This window comes from Lissotriton vulgaris, chromosome 2_1, assembly GCF_964263255.1.
Source record: "Lissotriton vulgaris chromosome 2_1, aLisVul1.2, whole genome shotgun sequence".
NCBI lineage: Eukaryota > Metazoa > Chordata > Amphibia > Caudata > Salamandridae > Lissotriton > Lissotriton vulgaris.
Genome location: NC_141687.1, coordinates 1,327,896,689 through 1,327,918,932, shown reverse-complemented (window position 1 = coordinate 1,327,918,932; position 22,244 = coordinate 1,327,896,689). Strand labels below are relative to the sequence as shown.

Sequence of the window (22,244 nt, the reverse complement as noted above, 5' to 3'; positions counted from 1 at the left end):
TAGCTTGTTTCCTTTCTGGTGAAGAATTGGCTTGGTAGTTTAGTCTGCCCTGTTCCCATGATGCACTGGGCCAGGGACAGACTGATTTGCATATAGCCAGGTTCTGAGCTGGGATGGGGCAGTGAGATAAATAACGGTGATGGATCAGGCCCTGATCTTTGGACTGGGTAAGAGTGGTCTGCTCAATTCAGACACTCTGTTCATCACCACCCCCTTTTCTGAATCGATTTTGGCCACTATAGGTGTGGCAGGGTATACTCAGACATGAGTCCCTTTCTCACTGCTCCATCAGGATTCAAGCAAGCCGGGCCGAAGACGGCTGAAATGCCAGAAACCGGTCCCCGGTAGCTTGTTTCCTTTCTGGTGAAGAATTGGCTTGGTAGTTTAGTCTGCCCTGTTCCCATGATGCACTGGGCCAGGGACAGACTGATTTGCATATAGCCAGGTTCTGAGCTGGGATGGGGCAGTGAGATAAATAACGGTGATGGATCAGGCCCTGATCTTTGGACTGGGTAAGAGTGGTCTGCTCAATTCAGACACTCTGTTCATCACCACCCCCTTTTCTGAATCGAGCTTATAGGTGTGACAAAATTCCTGCACCTCTGTCGGGGTTTCAAACACACGGGAGCGGCCATTAACTTTCACTCGCAACCTGGCCGGATATAGCATGCCATATTTCAATCACAGATTCCGTAGAGTAGCCTTGACCCCTTGAAATTTCCTCCTAGCATCTTGTACCATAGTGGTAAAGTCGGGGTATAAGGACAATTTGGAACCCTTCCAGGATAGTTCCCCTTTGTCTTTGGCCATCCGTATCGCGGTGACCCTGTCCCTAAAGTTCATTATCCTGGCAATGATGGGCCTTGGTGGAAGGCCGGCGTTAGATCTGGGGCAGAGCGATCTGTGGGCGAGTTCCACCACAAAGCTTGGGGTAAACGCCTCCCTCCCAAAAAGATCCACCAGGATGGTTTCCACTAGGGTGTCCATACGTCCCGTCGCTGTGGATTCCGGCACGCCCACAAGGCGGATGTTGATGCGTCGGCTCCTGGCCTCCAAGTCCTCGTTTTTGATCGCCACTTCCTTCAGTATTCTCTCCCTCCTGTCAACTCTTTTCAGGGACTGAGCCATGCCGTCTTCGAGGTCAGATGTGCGCGATTCCACCACGTCCAGGCGTCGATCGTGCACTTGGATTTTGGGCCCAAGGTCCGCCATATGCTTATCCAAGGCATCGAAGCGGACATCTAGCACCTTAAATCCCGCCTGCATCTCTTGGAGAAAGGAGCCCAATTGGCCAGTGTCTTCTGCAGTTGCGGGTGGGAGTTGGCCGCCTGCTGCCATGCCGGGCAGTGGGTTCTTGTTGGCGTCTGCTGGCTTCTCAAATGAAAGCTGGCTTTGTTTTAAGTCTTTGCGACCCATGCCGCACCAGGTTAGGGCTGACAATGTGGGGGAGCAAGTATCTGAAGCTCTGCGTCAGTGATTTCCAGCAGGATTATAGTCTCTAGAATTGTGGACTGTTTGTGGCTTTAGTGGAAGTGGCCTGTTCAGGGGGACCGGTCCCCGCTGAGAAGTGGCTGAGTACCGCGCATAGTTGTATGCACAGATGCGCAACAAAGGTACTGTCATCCATGGGAGCGGCTAGCGCTGTGCCGAATATTATGCTTATTTCTGGGCTCAGCACGCACAGTGTTCCAATGGGTAGCAGTGGGCCGCTCCTGGCGGTCTTGTCTATAGCCCATGCGGTTCAGGCAGGCACTATGGAGGCTGCGCCAAAGACAGGCGGTGTTGGAGGGGGGGGCATCCATTCAGTGACGACGCCTCGAAATTGTCCCGGAGGCCCACAGTATCAATTGCGGCTCACCTTATGCTGGCGTTTCAGCTGTTGGGACGGCGCTCTTTCGCGGGCTCCCCTACCCCTCCATCGAGGTACCGATCGATTCCCAGGCAGTAGAGCGATAGTCCGGCGGGGGCCCGGCGTCCGGCCGGCCGTGTGATGCTGGTCCCTGCACAGGTTCACTGGTGCAGCGAGCGGCTGGGGCGTGTTGCCTCTGGCTGCACCGGTGAGTCGGCCGCCGGGAGGCTACGCCGGAGCTGTGCACCAGGCCGCCATCTTGTCCGCCCCGTCTGCGCAGTCCTCCAGGTTTCACTCGCTGATAGTTACTGCATCCGGGCCATGTTCTGGTCCAGGATCATGCCAGCGGGTGCCACGGTGGTCCGACAGCGGTGTGCGAATTTTGGGCTGCCTATATTCGATGGAAATGCCGGATGGTTACATAGTGCTGGAGAGTTTTAGCCCATCTCGGTCGTTGTCTAAGCCACGCCCCCAGTCTAACCCCTCAATCGACTCTGATCAGGTCTGTCAGCTGCCCTTGTTCCCCCCACTGGACCCTTGCGAAATTGTCCTCGTGGAGACAGATGACCAACGCAACGAGTGATGACGGGAGGCCCATCTCCTGCAGGACTTGCCATAATTTGTGTCTGGGGATGAGATCAAAGGCTGACTTCAAGTCGATGAATGCTATGTAAAGACTGCCCCTTTCTGTAGTGACTGTTTTCCAGGCCAGAAATGAAAAACGAAAAACCTAATCGATGGTGCTTACTTTCTTTCTGAACCCTGCTTGGAACTGGGATAGGATGTTAGTCTCCTCCATCCATTCCGTGATCTTAGTGAGGAGTGAGCAGGAGAAGACCTTTTGGGCACCATCTATCAGGCTAATAGGCCTATAGTTGGATGGAAGTGAACAATCTCCCTTTTTAAATACTGGGAAACCTTGGCTTCCTTCCACGAAGGTGGTATTATGGCCCGGCAATGATTCCATTAGCGAGTGCCCTTATATACTTGGGGAAATTATCAGAGTCGTAAAGGAAAACATCACCAGGGATGCCATCAGGCCCTGAAGCCTTGTTCCTGACTACCGAGTTTATACTATGTGAGATTTCCTCTATGGTAAAAAATGTGGTGGTTTGGGGATTGGTAGAGGTGGCAATCAAGCCTTCATTAGCCAGGGCTTCTGTTCCAGAGTAGGCTTCAGAGAAGTGTTCATGAGAAGTGGAAGTGGCAATGATATTGTTGGGAGGCCTTGGTCTGTCGATATCTCCCCTCGTCACCAAAAGCCAAAATTGTTGTGAATACTTGTTTTGGCAGGCCTTGATCTGGACCCATCTGTCCTCCTCCCAATACTCTTTCGCTTTGGCCTGTGCTTTCTTGTAGGATCTCCTTGCTTCTTCCACGAATGCCAGATTGTTTGCTCTACTCGCTGTGGCCAATTGATTTTTTACATTCCTGGTTTAACCAGGAGGAATGTGGTCTGGCTGGTTTTGGTTTACTCTGAGGCCTAAAAGGATGCTAAAAAATGACGCTAACCGTTTAAAAAAATTATGTGGCACAGCGTAATCTTTGTTAACCCGTTGTGCTGCTCCAGTAGGCTAAGTAGCTCACTAGTGCTCTCTAGCAATTTGTCTTTCGTGGCCTCTAGTTTTGAAGTATCAGTGGCTACACGTGCCCGATTAAGTCACCTGTTGTTATTAGTCGGAAATACCTCCTTGGTGGAGAGTCTTGTGTGCAGGTGGCCAGAATTCTTATCCCATAGAGGTGACATGTTACACTCAAGAGGGCTATGGTTGCTATCTGCAGTTGACCCAACTACCATATCCAACACTCTAACAAGATGTAGTTGATGAGGATCGTGTTGGTGGCTCTTTTAAAGGTGAAAGCTCCCATCTTATCGGACTTAATCCGGCCATTGGCAGCTTTGAGCCCATACTCGAGGGTTAATGCTGTAGCTGTAACGCTGTACGGGTCAATTTTTTGATGGGTAGCCGGTCTAAGGAGGGAGCAAGCCACTCCCGTCCACCTTGTCACTGTCAGTTACATCTTGGGAGTCCAGGGGTTCGAATGTGGAATTGAAGTCCCCTACCACCATTACCGGTGACTGTGGGTCCCTCTCCTCGCAACAATTATCCAGATCCATAATGGTAGGAAAACTACAACCAAACCTGGATCCCCGGACGTTGACCTTGAAGAGGTCAAGTCCTGTGCTGTTCCTGGTTTCCTGCTCCTGATATGGATGGCTAGAATATCAGGGCTTTTGGTCTTAGGTTTTTTATTTGTTTTTATTTTTTATTGACATTTTATATAACATTTTACATTTCAACTCTGTTTACATTACAGTACTCATATATTATTTGTATTGTATACATGTATCTGTTGCGCAATACATTCTATCATTTTCACATTTAGATGGAACATCAACAAAGAACTGATCCCCTTCTAGTCTGAGTACATATGTATACAATATTACTTCCCCCTAGAACTGAACATGTTTCTTACACACCTTCCCGTCCGTATTGAGCTCCTCCCCACAGTTGGGAGCATGAATTACGGCCAATCTTCTGTTTCCCTGTTTGCGCTGAATAAATATGATATATATAGGGGGCCCAAAAGTCTTTTGGTGTTGATGCTTTAGGCATTTCTTCTGCGTATGTTTTGAACTGTGCCTTACAGTAAGCCAAGTCTCGCAACCATTCTGTTTGGTTTGGTACATTTTTCCCACCCCAGCATATAGATATTCTACGCTTGGCTAACAGCAAAGCTACGGCTACCAATTTGCGTTGGGCGCTAGGTGTGAATTTAAGGAGGCCCAGTAAACAAACCTCTGGGGAACATTGAATTTGAATAACCACCATTTCGGTCATTGCCTGCGTTATCTGCTTCCAATATGCCACTATTGGACTGCAGGTCCATGCGAGGTGGATGAAATCTGCCTCATCCACCAGCACCTCTTACATTTCGAGTCTTGGCCTATCCCATACTTGTAGAACTGCTGGGGGGCATAATATGCCTGCTGTAGATATTTAAAATGAATAATTTCTATATTGCAGTGAGAAGTAGCCCAACACGCCCTGCTTCTCCATAAGCTTGGCGAAAGCCACTGCAACTATAGGTCCGCTATAGTAACGCGATATGCGAATTTAGGATTTCCCTGCACAAGCTTGTTATTTTTCGCAAAGGCTTTGGGACCAGAGATATATATATCTTTTTCTTTTTGAATTTCTGAAAAACTACTGAACGGATTTATACCAAATAACAAAAAGCAACATCTACCTCTACCTTTCTGCCATATTTGGTGTAATTCATTCTATCTATCTATCTATCTATCTATCTATCTATCTATCTATCTATCTATCTATCTATCTATCTATCTATCTATCTATCTATCTATCTATCTATCTATCTATCTATCTATCTATCTATCTATCTATCTATCTATCTATCTGTCTATCTATCTATCTATCTGTCTATCTGTCTGTCTGTCTGTCTGTCTATCTATCTATCTATTCACCTTATCTACCACAAATCTGTATCGTCAACTTATCCTAATGTCTTTCGTAGACTTCGTTTACATATGGTCAATCTGTATATATTTTTACTCCCAATGTAACTTATGTAATTGCTGCCATGCAAACTCTATGAAGCGCTCTGATACCTTCGGGTCAAGTTCGGGGTATGCAAAACGCAATAAATAAATACAAATAAATAAATTGCTGTGGTGTTTCTTTTTTAATTAGATTTAAGGGACATATTTGTAGCGTTTTCAAGTTGTTTCTAATGAATCCTGAATTTTAATAACTGTTCTGTGTAATTTTACATCTCCACATTATACTTTAGGAAAACCAATAAATTAAATTGCTAATTGTTTTATTTTAACTCTGCATATGTTAATATGTACGATTTTTTCTCAGTGATCTCTTTCACGGTTGTTATTAATCTTGTGGTGTGTAGTTAGTTGGTTTAAAATATATTGAGTTGGTTTAAATTATTTCATGAAGGCTTAAATGTGATTTTAATATACATATTTGCCCATTTGTGCTTTTGCAATAAGTTTTATGAACCATAATCAGAGATTTATGACGTTTATTTTGTTAGTTGGATTGTTTAGTGGGAAGCTTAGCAGTTACCTTAATTGTATGCTACAAAACATTAAATGGTCTTTTTCATTCTACAGGGAATCTAACTTCGTTAGTATCAAGTATAGAACCGCTGACCACAGGTAAGGCATAAGAACTACTTGCATGGTTCGCAATAATGACAAGAATATGCTTAGAAATGCAATCACTCACGCCTTCTGCTTTCAAACCAGTGACCTTTCCACTGTGCTTATTTTCACCTTCATGTGTGGACCACTGTAGCCTTTAGGCTCCTACCCTTTTCTCTCTGATATGTACCTCTTTGCTCCCTTTCTGTACTCATATTTTACTTCATCGCTCTTATTCTTTCTCTATATCTCTCTCTGAGGTGCCTCTATGTTCCGGGCTCCGTCTACCTTCAAATGTCTCCCCTTCATTCCAGTTCTCATTATATCAATTGTCCAGGGAAGCATTACTATGGTTGCTGCACTATAGCAAGAGAGTACAGACCTGGGGCCGTATTACGCATTGTCATTGTTTGCGCCTGGCGCAACTTAAAAAAGTTGCACTGGGCGCAAACAATGACATCGCACCCTTTTAGCACCTGCTCCGTGTTTTCACGGTGCAGGCGGCACCCTCCTGCACTTTTACAGGGGACTAGAGATTCCCTTGCAGGTGGGTGCACCCACCTGCAAGGGGAAGTCTGGGGGTCCATGGGACCCACTTCACACCCTGCTGTTCTGAGGAGGCGCACTGAGAGTGCGCCACCTTTTAAATGGCACACTGTCAGTGCGCCTTCTGTGGGCTTCTTTGCCTCTGCGCCTGTGTCTGTAATATGGTGCGGGCGCAGAGTCAAAGGAATTCCCGCATTTGCATAGGGCACGCCCCCATGTAAATGAGGGAACATCCTCTGACGGTGGCATTGGTTCTTTAAGTGTGCCAGGGCTATTGGTATCAGTGAAGGAGACGTATAAGCGTCAGCTTCCCCTTCTGTAATACCGAAGTGCCCCAGGGTGTGCAAAGCAGGTGCAAAAACATGTTGCGCCCCCTGGGCACTTATTGTAATATGGCCCCTTGTGTACAACTCAGACACAGCAAGAGGCACTTGATTTTCTCAAGCCCTCTTCAGTCAAGTCAAGTCAAGCTTTATTTGGTCGTTCCAACCATAAAAGTGCAAGTGCTCACAGTACAGAAATGGATACAATGCAACAATACATTAAGTGTGTTATTACCCTAAAAGTGCAAGTGCTTACAGTACAGAACTTCAGGTTTGAAAACGTCACAGAAGGTCAGTGAACGCATTACAATAGATTATTAATAGAAAGTATAGCATTCAGGATAAAAACAATAAATATAATCAGTTAAAAAAGATAAAAGGTATGGTAGCCATTGAGACAACCCTGATACGGTGCATTGGAGATCCCACTATAAGGTCACAGTAAAGGGTCGAACCACAAGCAATATTACAAAAGCATAATGTTACTGCCTAGTGTAGGAAGGTGGAATCTGACTATATGGTTACCCCCACTTTCTTCCTGGTGTTTTGCTGGTTTTTGACTTAGTTGGGCTGGGACCCTGCTATTCAGGGCCCCAGTCTATCTGCTTTCTCTATAAAATGGACTCCATGTACTTTAGGTACATACCAGATTAGTTACTGGGTCACCCTTGTGAGCCCCTGTATAGTGTACCATAGGTACCCAGGGCATAGGTGCACCGTAGGCCTACCAGGGCCTGCAGCATGTATTGTGCCATTCCGGGTTTGCCTTCCAAACTGACACCACAGTTCTGTTCACACAGCCTGGGTAAGGTGGTGTAATCACCCCTTACTTAGATATAGTATACCTATATCTACCTTTACATATAGACACATATACACCTGTAAGCCACTCCTATGGTAGGCCTTGACAATCCTGGAGGCAGAGTGCTTGGTTTTATGTGAGAGGGTGCCCTAGCATGAGCTGAGCCCCTCTGCAGCTTTCGGAACCATCTCCTTATAGCTGTATATAGCCATACCATATACTCTTAAGTGCATTATAATCCTTGCGGTTAATGCTAACTTTGGTTTGGATTTATCAAAACATGTCATGTAAGGTATCAAACACTTTGGAATACTACCCCCCCCCCCCACCAATTCTGGCGGCGGGGGTAGTATTCCACCCTTCTAGAGGGAGAAGACATGTAGTTAATGCTTTACCCGGTTAAAGTTATCCAGAGCCTCAGCATCACAAAAATGGATACTGCTGCCACAGACACGGGTCTGACCTCTTGCTGCTGGGCGAAACTCCAGCAGGGGAGGAATGGACAATAGGTTACCTGTCCAGGGAGGTGCTGGCACCTCCCCAGACAGGGGTTTTGTGTATTAGGGCAGGGAGGGCTGCATTCAGTGAATGCTTTCCAGACCCTGCCTGGGGCACACAAGGTGCTCCATGCATAGCCCGGTTCAAACCAGTTGCTGGGGCACTCCAGCCCCCCTCTGGCGCGAAACTGGACAAAGGGAAAGGGGTGTAACCGCCCCCTTCTCAGGTCCACCCATAGGAGGGACCTAGTCAGGTAATCCAGCCCCCATTCTTAGTATAAGTATAGGAGCTGTGTCCCTGGGACTTTAGATTATCCTGGATGAATCTTTGACAGACATATCTTGGACCTTCGACATTCCATTCTGACTGGAAGACGGAAGACATCTCCCTTGTGGTCAAGGAGTGACCACCATGTGCAAACAGGCACCAACAGCAACTTTGCCGGTCTGGAGTTTCAAGGCTCCTGGCGGAACCCGAAGACTCTGTGACACAATAACTGGACTTTTTAGACTTCTCTGACCAGACCCATATCCACAGCAAAGCTGAGACTCCTGGCAGACACGAGAGATGTGGGACCGGACATCTTGGACATCCTGCATTTTGCTACCTGCTCTCCTTTCCTGAAGTCTAGTAAGTTGAGCATTGGGGTACAAAAAGCCTCAGCCCCAAGCACCATTTGCACCTAAGCTCACGCCCCCACACTCCACGAGTGTCCCGTGGGCCCCGCCTTTGTATTTGAGCTTGATGCGTCTTCCTGGTTCCTTGCCCATTGGCTTGTGAGCCCCCTGAAGACCTTCCTTTAAATTTTTCTTGCTATCCTAGTTGCTCCAGACTTGCTCCAGCTTTCCTGAAAAGGAGAAGTGGCACAGACCTTGCTGGTCTGCAAAAGAGCCAATCTTGACATCCTGTGTGGATTGCGGTTTCCAAGGCTTGTTGGGTCCAATCCGGATGCCGACACTGCAGTCAGCTAGATCCATTGTGTGACAGCTCGAATCCAGCTTTTGGTCATCGTCAATGCCTCCTGGACCTCGTGGCTGAAGAAACAAACTCACCTTCTTCACCTTCTAGCACCCAACATCACTTGGCTCCTTCCTGGTACCTTCCTGGTCACTGGCTAGTGACCCAGACTCTGTCCCCTCTGCTTTCAGGTTCTTCACATCTCCAATCCACCCTTGGATCCACCCAGACACTTTTCCTCTGGTCGCCTGCAGCACTTCTTTGCAGCTCTCCATAGAAAACGATGACGAAACCCGACACGAAAAGACACCTATGCACCCAGCTTCCCTGGTTGAGGTAACACGAGTACTCCAGTGCTCCCATGGGTCTTCACTCTCAAAGTGTCCTACTTTAAAAGTGTTCCATCCTAGTCCATCCGGAAGTGTCCTTAAATTGTAACTTTGTAACTTTTACGATCTCCATAGAAAGTCAATGGGAGACACTGCACGCGGCTCCCATGGGTCTCCTACTTCCTAACCTTTAGGTGTTTAGTGTAGCCCCAGCGATTCCACTGGCCCCAGGCCTGCTTTCTAACTCTCACATGGTACTTATACCACTTTCTTAGTATATGGTTTGTGAGGCCCCTAGGGCATAACGTATACTGTGCAACTTATCGTATATTAACTGTGTGACTTGTATTGTATTTTTACCTCTGACCTCATAAAGAGTGTAGAAGGGTTGTGTTTATATTAAATACATATATATTTGATATATACCTTGTGTGGTATCCTTTCATTTGGTATTCAAGGGATTATATATGGTAACACAACTTGCTTAACTCGCCTACTGAAGTCTTAGCCTGAAGACTACTGGTTCATGCAACCACTAGGATAGCTTTCTATAAGGTTGACTTTACAACCACCATCAATACGGGTTGAATAGACTGGTGCAAGGTGCCCAGTAGAACTAGTGGACATCATATGCCAGGTTAACCTATCACACCTAGTTCTCATTTAGAGGTTTGGAAAGGTAGAAAAGAGAAGCCTTAAGGCACGCTGTATCACTTATTTAATGTGTGCATTCTGATTATCCACATTTTGCCAAGAAACTTAGCTACTGCGCAAGCAACAAGTGATCTTGAGTCAGATTTTAAGATGCGCAGCGCTTCCTGGTGACAACATGTTCCGAGCAACCTAGAAACAGGTGCCGACCATTTGCGTCTCGGGGAGTTGCACATCGGGCAAACAAAAAACATGTGTGCAATTGACTGAACAGACTTGGGGCAACTAGGGCAATGTAACTGCACAGATGGAGGCCGTCGCCATGCAGCTGTAAAGGAGTTCACAGGAAGTGATCCAAGTCTAAATTGGATATAAATCTTTCTGTCCTGTGGATTCATGATAACCAACATATATTTTGCTCTTTGGGATTTAAAATCCATAAATTATATTGTAAGGTGACCACTGTGTGAATGTGTTACATTAGACTGAGCCACCATTTCCAGTATTGGAACTTAATCAGCCCTTTGTTTGGTAATGAACAGGGGTCTTTGCCGTTCCATGAGCTCCCTAAGACTGGTGCTGTAAGTAGGGATCAGACTTTAATGAATCACCCAATTTTGTTAAAATGATCACGTTTGCGGACTTCATCGGCTGCAACAGCGTAATATAAAAGCTCAGGGGTTAGTTTTCGACACAACTAAAAGAGCAAGGGACAAAGTAGTGCTTTATCCTCAATAGATGGACTACCCATAACTAATCTTAATGGAAGAAGGGAGTACTTTGTGGAAGAGACCATAGAGATCTGAAAAATGTGTTCTCAGAGGTAAGGAGACCCTTCAAGTTTTCAAACCCCCAGAGTTCAGTCCCTTACAGAGCAGAGCCAACTACTTCATGGTCATATATCTGTAGTGGTGCTGCTATTGGGCTTGACTCGGAGCGTCTATGCTCTTTCATCAAAGCACCAATGGTCTGCTTATGCCGAAGAATCTGCTTTGTTATTGGGTGCTTCCAGGCCATTTCCTCAGAGAGGGTCACACCCAAGTACTCAAATGTGACTACTCCTTCGAGGGTAATCCCCCCTAGAGTCAGTTTTCCTTTAAAGGATTTGTGGGGTTCAACAATAGAAGTTTTGTTTTCGATGTATTGACCTCCAGGCCTCTTGACCCACAAAAAGAATCAAAGCGATCTAACAACAGTTGAAGACCACTGGGGGTATATGAGATCAACTGCGTAACACCTGCAAATAATAGAATTGTTACTTTGACGAGAGGCGGCATCAGCTGGTTGACCACTCCGTTGATAAATAGCGAGAACAGGGTAGGTGCTAGCATGCAACCTTGGCTAAACCCTCTATTGACTCTGATCAGGTCTGTCAGCTGCCCTTGTTCCCCCCACTAGACCCTTGCGAAATTGTCCTCGTGGAGGCGGATGACCAACGCCACGAGTGATGACGGGAGGCCCATCTCCTGCAGGACTTGCCATAATTTGTGTCTGAGGATGAGATCAAAGGCCGACTTCAAGTCGATGAAAGCTATGTAAAGACTGCCCCTTTCTATAGTGACTGTTTTTCAGGCCAGTAATGAAAAATAAAAAAACTAATCGATTGTGCTTACTTTCTTTCTCAACCCTGCTTGGAAGTGGGATAAGATGTTAGTCTCCTCCATCCATTCCGTGATCTTCGTGAGGGCTGGAGAAGACCTTTTAGGCACCATCTATCAGGCTAATAGGCCTATAGTTGGATGGAAATGACCAATCTCCCTTTTTAAATACCAGGATAACCTTGGCTTCCTTCCACAAAGGTGGTATTATGGCCGTGCAATGATTCCATTAGCAAGTGCCCATATGTACTTGGGCCAATTATCAGTGTCGTAAAGGAAAACGTCACCAGGGATGCCATCAGGCTCTGAAGCCTTGTTTCTGACTACCGAGTTTATACTATGCGAGATTTCCTCTGTGGTAAAAAATGTGGTGGTTTGTGGATTGGTAGAGATGGCAATCAAGCCTTCATTACTCTAGAAAAATTAGAGGGACCCCTTAAAAGTGTCAAGGGAAGTAAGGTACAAACCTTAGTAAGAAAACAGTTCCCTTGGATCAAGCGGAATTTTGAATACAATAGTCAAACAAACTTTAAAAAGCAAATTTTAACAAAAGTAAGAATTCATTTAAGATTATTACATTTATTCAGATAATAAAAAGTAAGGTAAATTAACACCTTTCCTCATACAAATGATTACAAACATTTCATGTTATTCATTTCATAAAAACACATTATATTTATTCACAAATATTACAATTCTCACAGAAAGATTCAACAAAAAATGACTTTCCAATTTCTAATTATGACCCGCATAAAAAGAAGAGACACAATGACAGTATGACATAACCCTTTGTCAATTACTAATACACATTCCAGACAGATTGTAATGACCCTCCTGATCAATGTTTTGATTTCATCAACATTCAACCAGGTACTGTTAGTCTTTGAATTGTGTAAACCCGAGCGTCAGAGCGTTTCAATGGTATCTTGCTTATACTCCCATCTTTATCAAGACCAAAAATATTTCTGTCTCCTGTTCTTATGTTCCAAATAACTTTTCTTTTGATCCTTTTCTAGTCCGGATATCTCGCTTACTTGGCGAGGTAGTCTTGATATCTACAAACTTTATTAGGATATCCTTGTTGGCCAATCTGTTGTGACTGTTCCACTGTTTTTTTTAAATATATTCCGGGGTCTTTTTGTTGAAGATGCTCCCCTTCTATGTTTTCGGTTTATGTTTCACACTGATATTCTGCTTTGTTGTTGCATGAGGCGGTCTCTCAGCCTATTTTCTCAATGCCTTGGAGCGCGGCTATATCTATTGTACCGTCGTTCTCAATCGTAGCCTTTAGTCTGAATACAGCGCTCCTTCCGCCTCAGCGCCAGTCAGTTCCAAACTCGAACGTCAAGCCTTCATTAGCCAGGGCTTCTGTTCCTGAGTAGACTGCAGAGAAGTGTTCATGAGAGGTGGAAGTGGTAATGATATTGTTGGGAGGCCTTGGTCTGTCGGTATCTCCCCTGGTCAGCAAAAGCCAAGATTGTTGTGAATCCTTGTTTTGGCAGGCGTCCTTGATCTGGACCCGTCTGTCCTCCTCCCAATACTTTTTCGCTTTGGCCTGTGCTTTCTTGTAGGATCTCCTTGCTTCTTCTACTTCTGTCACATTGTTTGCTCTAATGGCTGTGGCCCATTGTAATCTTGATTTTTTACATTCCTGGTTTAACCAGGAGGAATGTGGTCTGGCTGGTTTCGGTGTACTCTGAGGCCTAAAAGGATGCAAAAAAATGATGCTAACCGTTTAAAAAAATTATGCGGCACAGCGTAATCTTTGTTAACCCGTTGTGCTGCTCCAGTAGGCTAAGTAGCTCACTAGTGCTCTCTAGCAATTTGTCTTTCATGGCCTCTAGTATCGAAGTATCAGTGGCTACACGTGCCCACTTAAGTCACTTGTTGTTATTAGTCCGAAATACCTCCTTGGTGGAGAGTCTTGTGTGCAGGTGGCCAAAATTATTATCCCATAGAGGTGACATGTCACCCTCAAGAGGGTTATAGTTGCTATCTGTAGTTGACCCAACTACCATATCCAACACTCTAAAAAGATGTAGTTGGTGAGGCTCGTGTTGGTGGCTCTGTTAAAGGTGAAAACCCCCATCTTATTGGACTTATTCCGGCCATTGGCAGCTCTGAGCCCATATTCGAGGGTTACTGCTGTAGCTGTAAAGCTGTACGGGTCAATTTTTGGATGGGTGGCCGGTCTAAGGAGGGAGCAATCCACATCTCGTCCACCTTGTCGCTGTCAGTTAAATCTTGGGAGTCCACGGGTTCGAAGGTGGTATTGAAGTCCCCTACCACCATTACCGGTGACTGTGGGTCCCTCTCCTCGCAACAATTATCCAGATCCATAATGGTAGGAAAACTATAACCAAACCTGGAACCCCGCGGGTAGACATTGAAGAGGTCACGTCCTGTGCTGTCCCTGCCTCTGATATGGATGGCTAGACTATCAGGGCTTTTGGTCTTAAGTTTTTTATTTTATTTTATTTTTTTATTGACATTTTATATAACATGTTACTTTTCAACTCTGTTTACATTACAGTACTCATATATTATTTGTATTGTATACATGTGTCTGTTGCGCAATACATTATATCATTTTCACATTTAGATGGAACATCAACAAGAACTGATCCCCTTCTAGTCTGAGTATATATTTATACAATCTTACTTCCCCCTAGAACTTAACATGTTTCTTACACACCTTCCCGTCCGTATTGAGCTCCTCCCCACAGTTGGGAGCATACATTATGGTCAATCTTCTGTTACCCTGTTTGCGCTTAATAAATATGATATATAGGGGGCCCAAAAGTCTTTCGGTGTTGATGCTTCAGGCATTTCTTCTGCATATGTTTTAAACTGTGCCTTCCAGTAAACCAAGTCTCGCAACCATTCTGTTTGGTTTGGTACCCTTTTCCCACCCCAGCATATAGATATTCTACGCTTGGCTAACAGCAAAGCTACGGCTACGAATTTGCGTTGGGCGCTAGGTGTGGATTTAAGGAGGCCCAGTAAACAAACCTCTGGGGAACATTACATTTGAATACCGACCATTTCGGTCATTGCCTGCGTTATCTGCTTCCAATATGCCACTATTGGAGGTCCATGCGAGGTGGATAAAATCTGCCTTATCCACCCGCACCTTTTATGTTTTGAGTCTTGGCCTATCCCATACTTGGAGAACGGCTGGGGGGTATAATATGCCTGCTGTAGATATTTAAAATGAATAATTTCTAGATTGCAGTTAGAAGTGAGTTTGTCCAGCAACCCACAACATGACTCCCAGTCTTCTTGCATGATGAGTGTATCTAAGACTGTGTTCCATTTCTCTCTCGCAGTATCAGTTGGGGCTTTGTTTTGCTTCTGGGCTATCTTATAAATCTAAGTTATCAGATTTTTCCTGTCGGAGCATGGCCCGCAGTGACATCAGTTTGGGCGGCATCTGGTGGAAACAGGGGCATAGTGCTTTCATCACTGATCTCAGTCTGTGATATATATACAAATGTCTACATTAAGGTGCCACTTCTACTACCAATAAACTCGTCCAGCGTGATGCACTTGCCTGCTGGAAAAGCACCCCAAGGTACGGATCCCTACTTCTTGTTGTACTGTCAGCACCCCTGTTTCACCAGAGACAGAGATTGAGGGGCGTTGAACAAAGGGTAATTTATCGGCGTAGATTAGAATCTTATTTGCACGTGATGCAAGTGTGTGCCATGCTCTGGTTGTGCTCTCTAGCTGGCTTGCAGTTTTGAGACTTGTTGATTTAAGCTCATGCGTTAGGATTGCATTGAGGGGTGTCGGGCACGCATCAAGCAACTCTATTGATACATGTGCGATACAATTATGGGGTTGTTACCAATAATGGGTAAAGTGGGCATGGGCACATAAATAGTATAAATATAAATCTTGGGCATTAAACCCTCCTTGTGTTTAAAGGCATGTGAGTGTCTGCCAGCTTATCCTAGGATGCTTGCCTGCCAAGGCTAGGGTTGTCATGCAGGATTGTAGTGTTTTAAAAAACTCTAATGTAAGGGGGATGAGGATATTGACGAATAAGGATACAAATTTAGGCAGGACGACCATCTTCATTATTGCCAGCCTGACCGCAAGTGACATTGGGAGTCTGATCCAGTGCGCTACTTGATCCCGCAATTTTGTGATGGTTGTGCCATAATTTAGTCGTATATTTTTCTCAGGGTCTCTATTTATCCAAACGCCTAGCTTTTTAGGGATGTCATGCACCATTCTAGTGGAAATTCAGTTGTGTGTGGTGTGGTTGCCGGGGTTAGCGGGAACACCACTGATTAGTTCCAGTTAATGGTTAGCCCAGAGTGCCATCCGAACTTGATGTATTCTCTTAGTGTAGGTTCCAAGTGTGTGGTCGGATCTCTGATGTATACCACCATATTGTCTGCATATAGTGAGATCGCAAGAGGTCAGAGCCGAAATCCTAGGGCTGTAAAGTAGTGTTTTTGTTGTACAATGCAGGCCAGGGGTTCTAGCGCGAAAGCAAATAAAATCGGGGGTAATGGGCAACCCCAATGTGCCTCTGTATATGTTCACTGGTTCTGACGTGATGCTTTTAACTCGGACCCGGGCAACCAGATTCATGTATAATAATTGGATCAAGTTCAACAATGCCTGTGGCATTGCCATCCTGGCTAAGACCGTGAACACGTACGGCCATTGGAGGGAATCAAATACCTTTGCGGCGTCTAAGAAAATAGCCGGCGCAGGTAGTGAGGGGTCTATCTGATGCATAACCACAAATAGTGTACGTAGATTATGTGTGGAAGCGCTTTTGGTCTTAATTTCCTGGCTGTTACATTGGAGATTGATTTTTACCCTGATTAGCAGGTTGTCCTGATCTACTGGCGAATGCTGGGCGGTAAATAGGTGACATAACCGGGGATGAAAACAGGGGTGATGGACCAGGTTTCCTGCAGACAACAGATGTCAAATTGCTCAATGTACTGAGTCCAGTGTGTTAGTGCCAACTTGGGCCTGCCTCTGGCAACATTCCATGCTAATCTACGAAATTTAGGAGGTATTCCTCCAAGAGCTGGGTGGAAGGATTGGATCTCTTTCAATCTATGACCTGTTACTTGGCCTGCAATAATATCCAGCTGAGTTGTAGCATCCAATTCAATTTTCAATTTATAATCTTTATTCGGTTCTTAAAAAGACACCATAAAAGCACAATTACAATATACATACACAAGTAAAAACACAGCAAGTGATATACAGTTTAAAAGGTATAAATGTTAAGATTTTCTGTACTTAAGGAGTGGGCCAGGGGATTTAAAGAGTTTAAATGTTCAAATCACGGCCAGGGGATTTAAAGAGTTTAAATGTTCAAATCACGTTAGGGGCCAATATCTCTGGTGTTCCTCAGTCTTGTTGCAATTCGAATAAAGTTTATCGTGCAAAACAGGGTATAAGCGTCCTCCGCTTCCTGTAGGAATCTCAGCGCCAGTTTTGCGTGTTTAAATTTTAGCTCTTTCAGGATTCCCACCAGGAACTTGCGTCTTGGCATCGTGTAAAATGAGCACAGTAAAACAAAGTGGAGGGTATCCTGCGGAGATCTGAGATCGCAGCCGCAGGTACCCTTCTCCTCCACTGTGTGGTTAAACCCAGATGGCACTGCAAGGATGTGGTGTAGCATGTTAATTCTGAAACGGGTCATGAGGTAGCGATCCTGCGCGTTGTACATGACCCTCAGATAGGGTTCCATACCTTGCTTCACAGTGAGTTCATTATAGGAGAGATTGGTGGGTTTGTGCTTCTCTTTTTCAGCCCTTAATGTCTTCAACTGTGTAAGAAAAAGTTTTTTAACCAAGGACTTGCTCTCCGGGGTTAGAGAGTCTGGGGATAAGAAGTATTTAGAGCAGCCAATCTCTGTTAGCGACTTCTTAACAAATTTCAGCCAGGGGATTGCGTGGCCTTTGTCTCTTTTGAGGCAGTCCTCAATGATTTGTCTAGTAAGGGCCGCCTCAGGGTTGGTCCATACTTTCACCCATGCCAGGAGAGGTTTGGATTTGATTTTGTCCTCTAGAAAGGATTCTCCTACCTCTTCGTGTATATTGTGGGCTGAAACACTCTGTGGGACTTTTAATATTCTTCGTAAAAATTTGTTTTCTTCAATCTGAAGCGGCTGTGCTTTTTTGCCCAGAAAGCCCCACACTTCTGCCCCATAACTTACTTTCGCACAGCAGATGGATCTGTATAAGGTCAGAATTTGTTCCGGGGACCATTTCCCTAGTCTTTGCCCATACCCCATAATTGCTCCTACTGCAGCTGCCAGTTTTGTAGAGTGCTTTTCAATCAGGGGTTTGAACGATAAGTCGTGATCAAATAACACCCCCAGGTACGTAAAAGACTTGACCTGGTCTATTTTATGTGACCCGATGTTATAGGTGAAAGATCCTTTTGTAGGTTTCCCCGATGACATAATATAGGACTTTTCCAGGTTTGTTGCCAGGTCCAGTTTGTCCATGAATTTGACAAACCCGTCAATTAGTTTTTGCAGTCCCAGAGGTGTTCTAGAGAGCAAAACCGCGTCATCGGCGTAGAGTAGTACGGGCACTGCTCGATGACCGATTTGGGGTGAGTCTACTTTAAGTTTGAGGAGGTCCTTTTCCAGTGCATTAATATAAATAGAGAAAAGGAAGGGCGCAAGGATGCATCCCTGCCTTACTCCACTATTGAGGGTGAAGGGATCGGTCTTTTTACCTTCCTGGCTGTACCTTACGCTTGCAGAGGTGTTCCGGTGGAGGTTTTGTAGAGTGTCGACTAGTGATTGGTCCGCTCCTAGTTCTTTTAACATAGCCCAGAGCTTTCTCCTGTTTACGCGATCGAAGGCCGCTGAGAGGTCCATAAACCCCATGTGTATTGACCCCCTCCCGGCGATGGTATATTTTGCAATCAGGAGGTATAGATTTAGGCATTGGTCGGTGGTAGATCTGCCTTTCCTGAAGCCGTATTGGATTTCGGAGAGGATTTGTTGCTCCTCTGCCCAGTCTTGCAATCTCGATAAGATGACTCGCCCCAGGACCTTGGCTGTCACGTCGATGAGAGAAATGGGTCGGTAACATTGGGGGTCATCACGGTTGCCTTTTTTATAGATGGGGACTATGGTCGCCGTTGACCAGGACTGGGGGAGGCCTGCCTCCACTGCCTCATTTAGCACCCTCGTAAGTAACGGAGCCCATAGTTCAGGTCTACTTAGGAATAGGTCTGGTGGAATTCCGTCCGGGCCCGGCGCTTTATTTTTGCTGAGCCCGGTTATTCCTAGTTCGACCTCTTTCAGGGTGAAATTTAGCTTAACGGGCTGGTGGGCCTCCGCTGGCTCCTCCTGGAGTGCCTGGTTTGAATGGTTATATAGGCTCTGGAAGTGTTTCTGCCATTGCTCCGGCAGAATGGTGTTCATGATTTTTGGAGCCCCTTGGTCCTGGAAGCAGGGGGCGTTGATCACTTTCCAGAAGGCAATAGAGTCTTTTCTTTCTGCGGCGTCCCTTAAGTCTTCCCAAGCCTGGTTTTGTATACTTTGCTTTCGTGCCTTCAAAGCTTTTTTGTATTCGGCTCTGTTCCGTGCCACCTTCGTTTTGTCCCTTGGTTGGGCATGGAGACTGTCCTTCAGGTTTTTCAGCGCCTTTGTGCAATTTGAGTCAAACCAACGGGGGTTTAGGGGCATTTTATTTTTAGCTCCTGTGGTTTGTAGGGAGTTATTTACCACCTGCGCGATTTCTTCGAATGCCTTCACCACCTCAGCTCCGGTTACGCAGGGGTCAAGACATTTATCGATTGCTGCTGAGGCTTCGAGTAATAGTCTTTTATAGAAGCTGTCCCCATCAATTTTGGCCCATTTGATTCTTCTACCCTGGTCCACTGCTCTTTCCGTGATAGCGAGTCTCTTTTGGAGTGAAAAAACAAAACCTTCCATTTTAATGATCACCGGGTTGTGATCACTAAAGCTGCTAGCCTCTATGATGATTGTGCTGATGCTTCTTTTTAGATTGGGAGAGACTAGTGCAAAGTCGATGTAAGAGTGACAACCTCTACCTTTGAATGTTGGGGTTAGTTCTCCTTTCTCGTTTAAAATAACAAGGTCTAGTGTTTGGATTAGGTTGTGCCTTTTCATTAGTCTTTCTAAATCCCAGCCCTCTGTTGAATGGGTGAAGTGTGGGCCTTTCATGATTGTGCATCTTGACCAGTCGTTGTTGAAGGGTATTAGTTTCTCACAAAGGTGACAGTTAAAATCTCCCATTAGTATTAAACTCGTGGGATTTGGTGTCTTAGATAAAAAATTCAAACAATTTTCTAGTTCATTTATGGCTATGCCCTTCTCCGTTATAGCCGGTGCGTTGTACCAGTTCATTAGCAGGAATGTTAAACTTGGTGAAGTGAACCTTAGTACTTGGAGGTTGTGTGTGGCCCATTTGGTATTGGACCAGGTGCCCTTGATGTCTAAATTGACATAGACCGCGAGCCCCCACTTGCTCTCCCCGAAGTAGCTTTTTTTGCAGAGACAAAGAAGCTTTTATAGCCTTCCAGGCTATAGGCATGCGGTTCAGTGGCCCAGGTCTCTTGCAGGCATAAGATATGGAATTTGCTTATGTAGCTGAGCCAGTCCTGAGATGCAAACTTGGCCGCTAGCCCTGCGATGTTCCAGGTAGCTATTAGTAGATTATCACGGGTCATAACCTTGGGTGTGCTTATTCCCTCGCCTAGCAAAGGCTTTGCTTGTTTGCCCGTTGCGGGTACGGCGGCCCGGCTTGGTTGCGGCCTGTAGGGGCTGGCGATTCTTCTATGAGTAGGGTGGGAGTTATCTGTTGTGGGATTTGTCCCCTCCCCTTTTCCCCGGATGATATTCGGTGGTGTGCTACTACCTCCTATAGTATGCACAGGTCCCAAAACATCAGTTTGGCCCTGGTCTGCTCCTACTTTTATCCCTGTTGGTGGAGGACTTGACTCCTTCCCGTGTTTGGTTTTTGGAGATGAACGGCCCAATCTCTGTCAGTCCACCCCTTCAAGTGTGCTGAACCTGTTCCAATGGGCGTACTGCGTTATAGAGGAGTCATAGGTTGGGAATACAGGATTTGGCCTTTGCCATTGAGGTGGTCCATATTGGAAACCCAAATGCGGTGTTCTGTTAGGACCAATATTCTGCCTGGGCCTTTGGGGTGCAAAGGGGTAAAAGTAGGATAGGTGAACCGGGTGAATTTGTGATCGAGTGTAACTCGGGGGGGCGTTGCAGATGAAATTAACAGCCGCCATGTCTCTGAAGTTCACCGTAATAATGTCCCCTGCAATGGTCTTTGTACCTTTGCCGATCCACTCGCCCCTTCTCACTGAGAGGATTTCCCCGTAGATGTTAGGGGGCAGAGGTCTGTGTATTTGCAGCCACTGTGCACACTTGTTTTTTAGTTCGATTTGTGATTCCCGTTGGCCCTCCTTTAGAGGAGGAACTCCTGTTAGGACGACTACAAAGGGCAATGCCTCAGGCGGAAGATTAATTGTCCTGAAGCGTGTTGCAATTTTCTTTTCGTTGGTGGTTGTCGCGGTGGTAATCCTGGAGGACTTAGGGCCCGCCATAGGGGTTAGGGCCTTATTTTCTTCTAGCGTTTGGGAAGATCCGGGTGGGGGTTTATTGTTGCCAGTAGGTGTTTGATTTTTATTTTTGCCAGCTTGCGGGGTATAGGCGACCTTTTGTTTTTCCTTAGCTCCTTTCTGCGTGAAACTGGTATTATTGAGCTTAGCCCCCCCATTGGTTGCTAAAGAGACCTTATCTTTTGGTAAACTTATTGGTGTAGGGTCCTTTGGTTTTGTCGAGTCCCGTTCCTGCACAAGATGGATTTTCGGGCTGATCCCCTTATTGTTAACCAGTGATGTCAATCTATCTATTTTTGCTATGAGGGGTTTTAACAGCACCGTGATGGAGTGCTCCAGGTCAAGTTTAAGATCCGCCACCATGTTGGTTATCCAGCATGGTATTCCAGGTGTAGATGGGTTTATAGGCGTGATCAGATTGTGATTTCTAGATTTTACGTGACCTTTTTTCCTCCCTTGTTTGTGGCCTTCCCTGTGCGGCGTTTTCTCCGCGGGGAGTACGTCTTTGTCATGAGTGTTTGTTTGAATGCTTGTTTGTGCGCCAGGTCTATCCCTGCTGGTTTCAGCGGGCGCCTGGGCACAAGGAAGGTCAGCAAAAGATGGTGGGGTTAGGGGCCGGCTAGTGTCGATCTCCTCTGCCAAGTCTTCGGAGGCTTCTGATAGATTAATCAGTGATTCCTGAGTTTCTTGGATGATAGTTACAGGTGGTAAGGACATTCTTCTCTCGGTGTTAGCTATGGCGTCGGAAACCGCCCCTATAGTCTGTTTGAGCATTTTATCGATGGCAGTAAGGGTCGGTAAAGGAGGTGGATGATCCAATTTTGTTTTTGTGCTCGATCTTAGGGTAGGCATCCTGGTCTTCTTAGCAGTTTTCCTCATTGCAAGGGGTACTGTGTTGGAGGGTA

At 45.7% G+C, this 22,244-nt stretch overlaps 1 protein-coding gene across 4 annotated transcripts in view; it reads left to right on the top strand.

Moving 5' to 3' along the window:
- Positions 1 to 22,244, top strand: part of MUC13 (mucin 13, cell surface associated) — an 818,501-nt gene that overhangs the window by 252,988 nt on the left and 543,269 nt on the right. For all 4 annotated transcript variants that reach the window (XR_015308476.1, XR_015308475.1, XM_086957098.1 and 1 more), the window contains exon 5: positions 6,003 to 6,047. Coding sequence is in view for 2 of the 4 variants with exons in the window: in XM_086957098.1 (XP_086813224.1) it covers positions 6,003 to 6,047 (45 nt within the window). In the remaining 2 variants the exon portion in view is untranslated. The remainder of the gene's footprint in view (positions 1 to 6,002; positions 6,048 to 22,244) is intronic.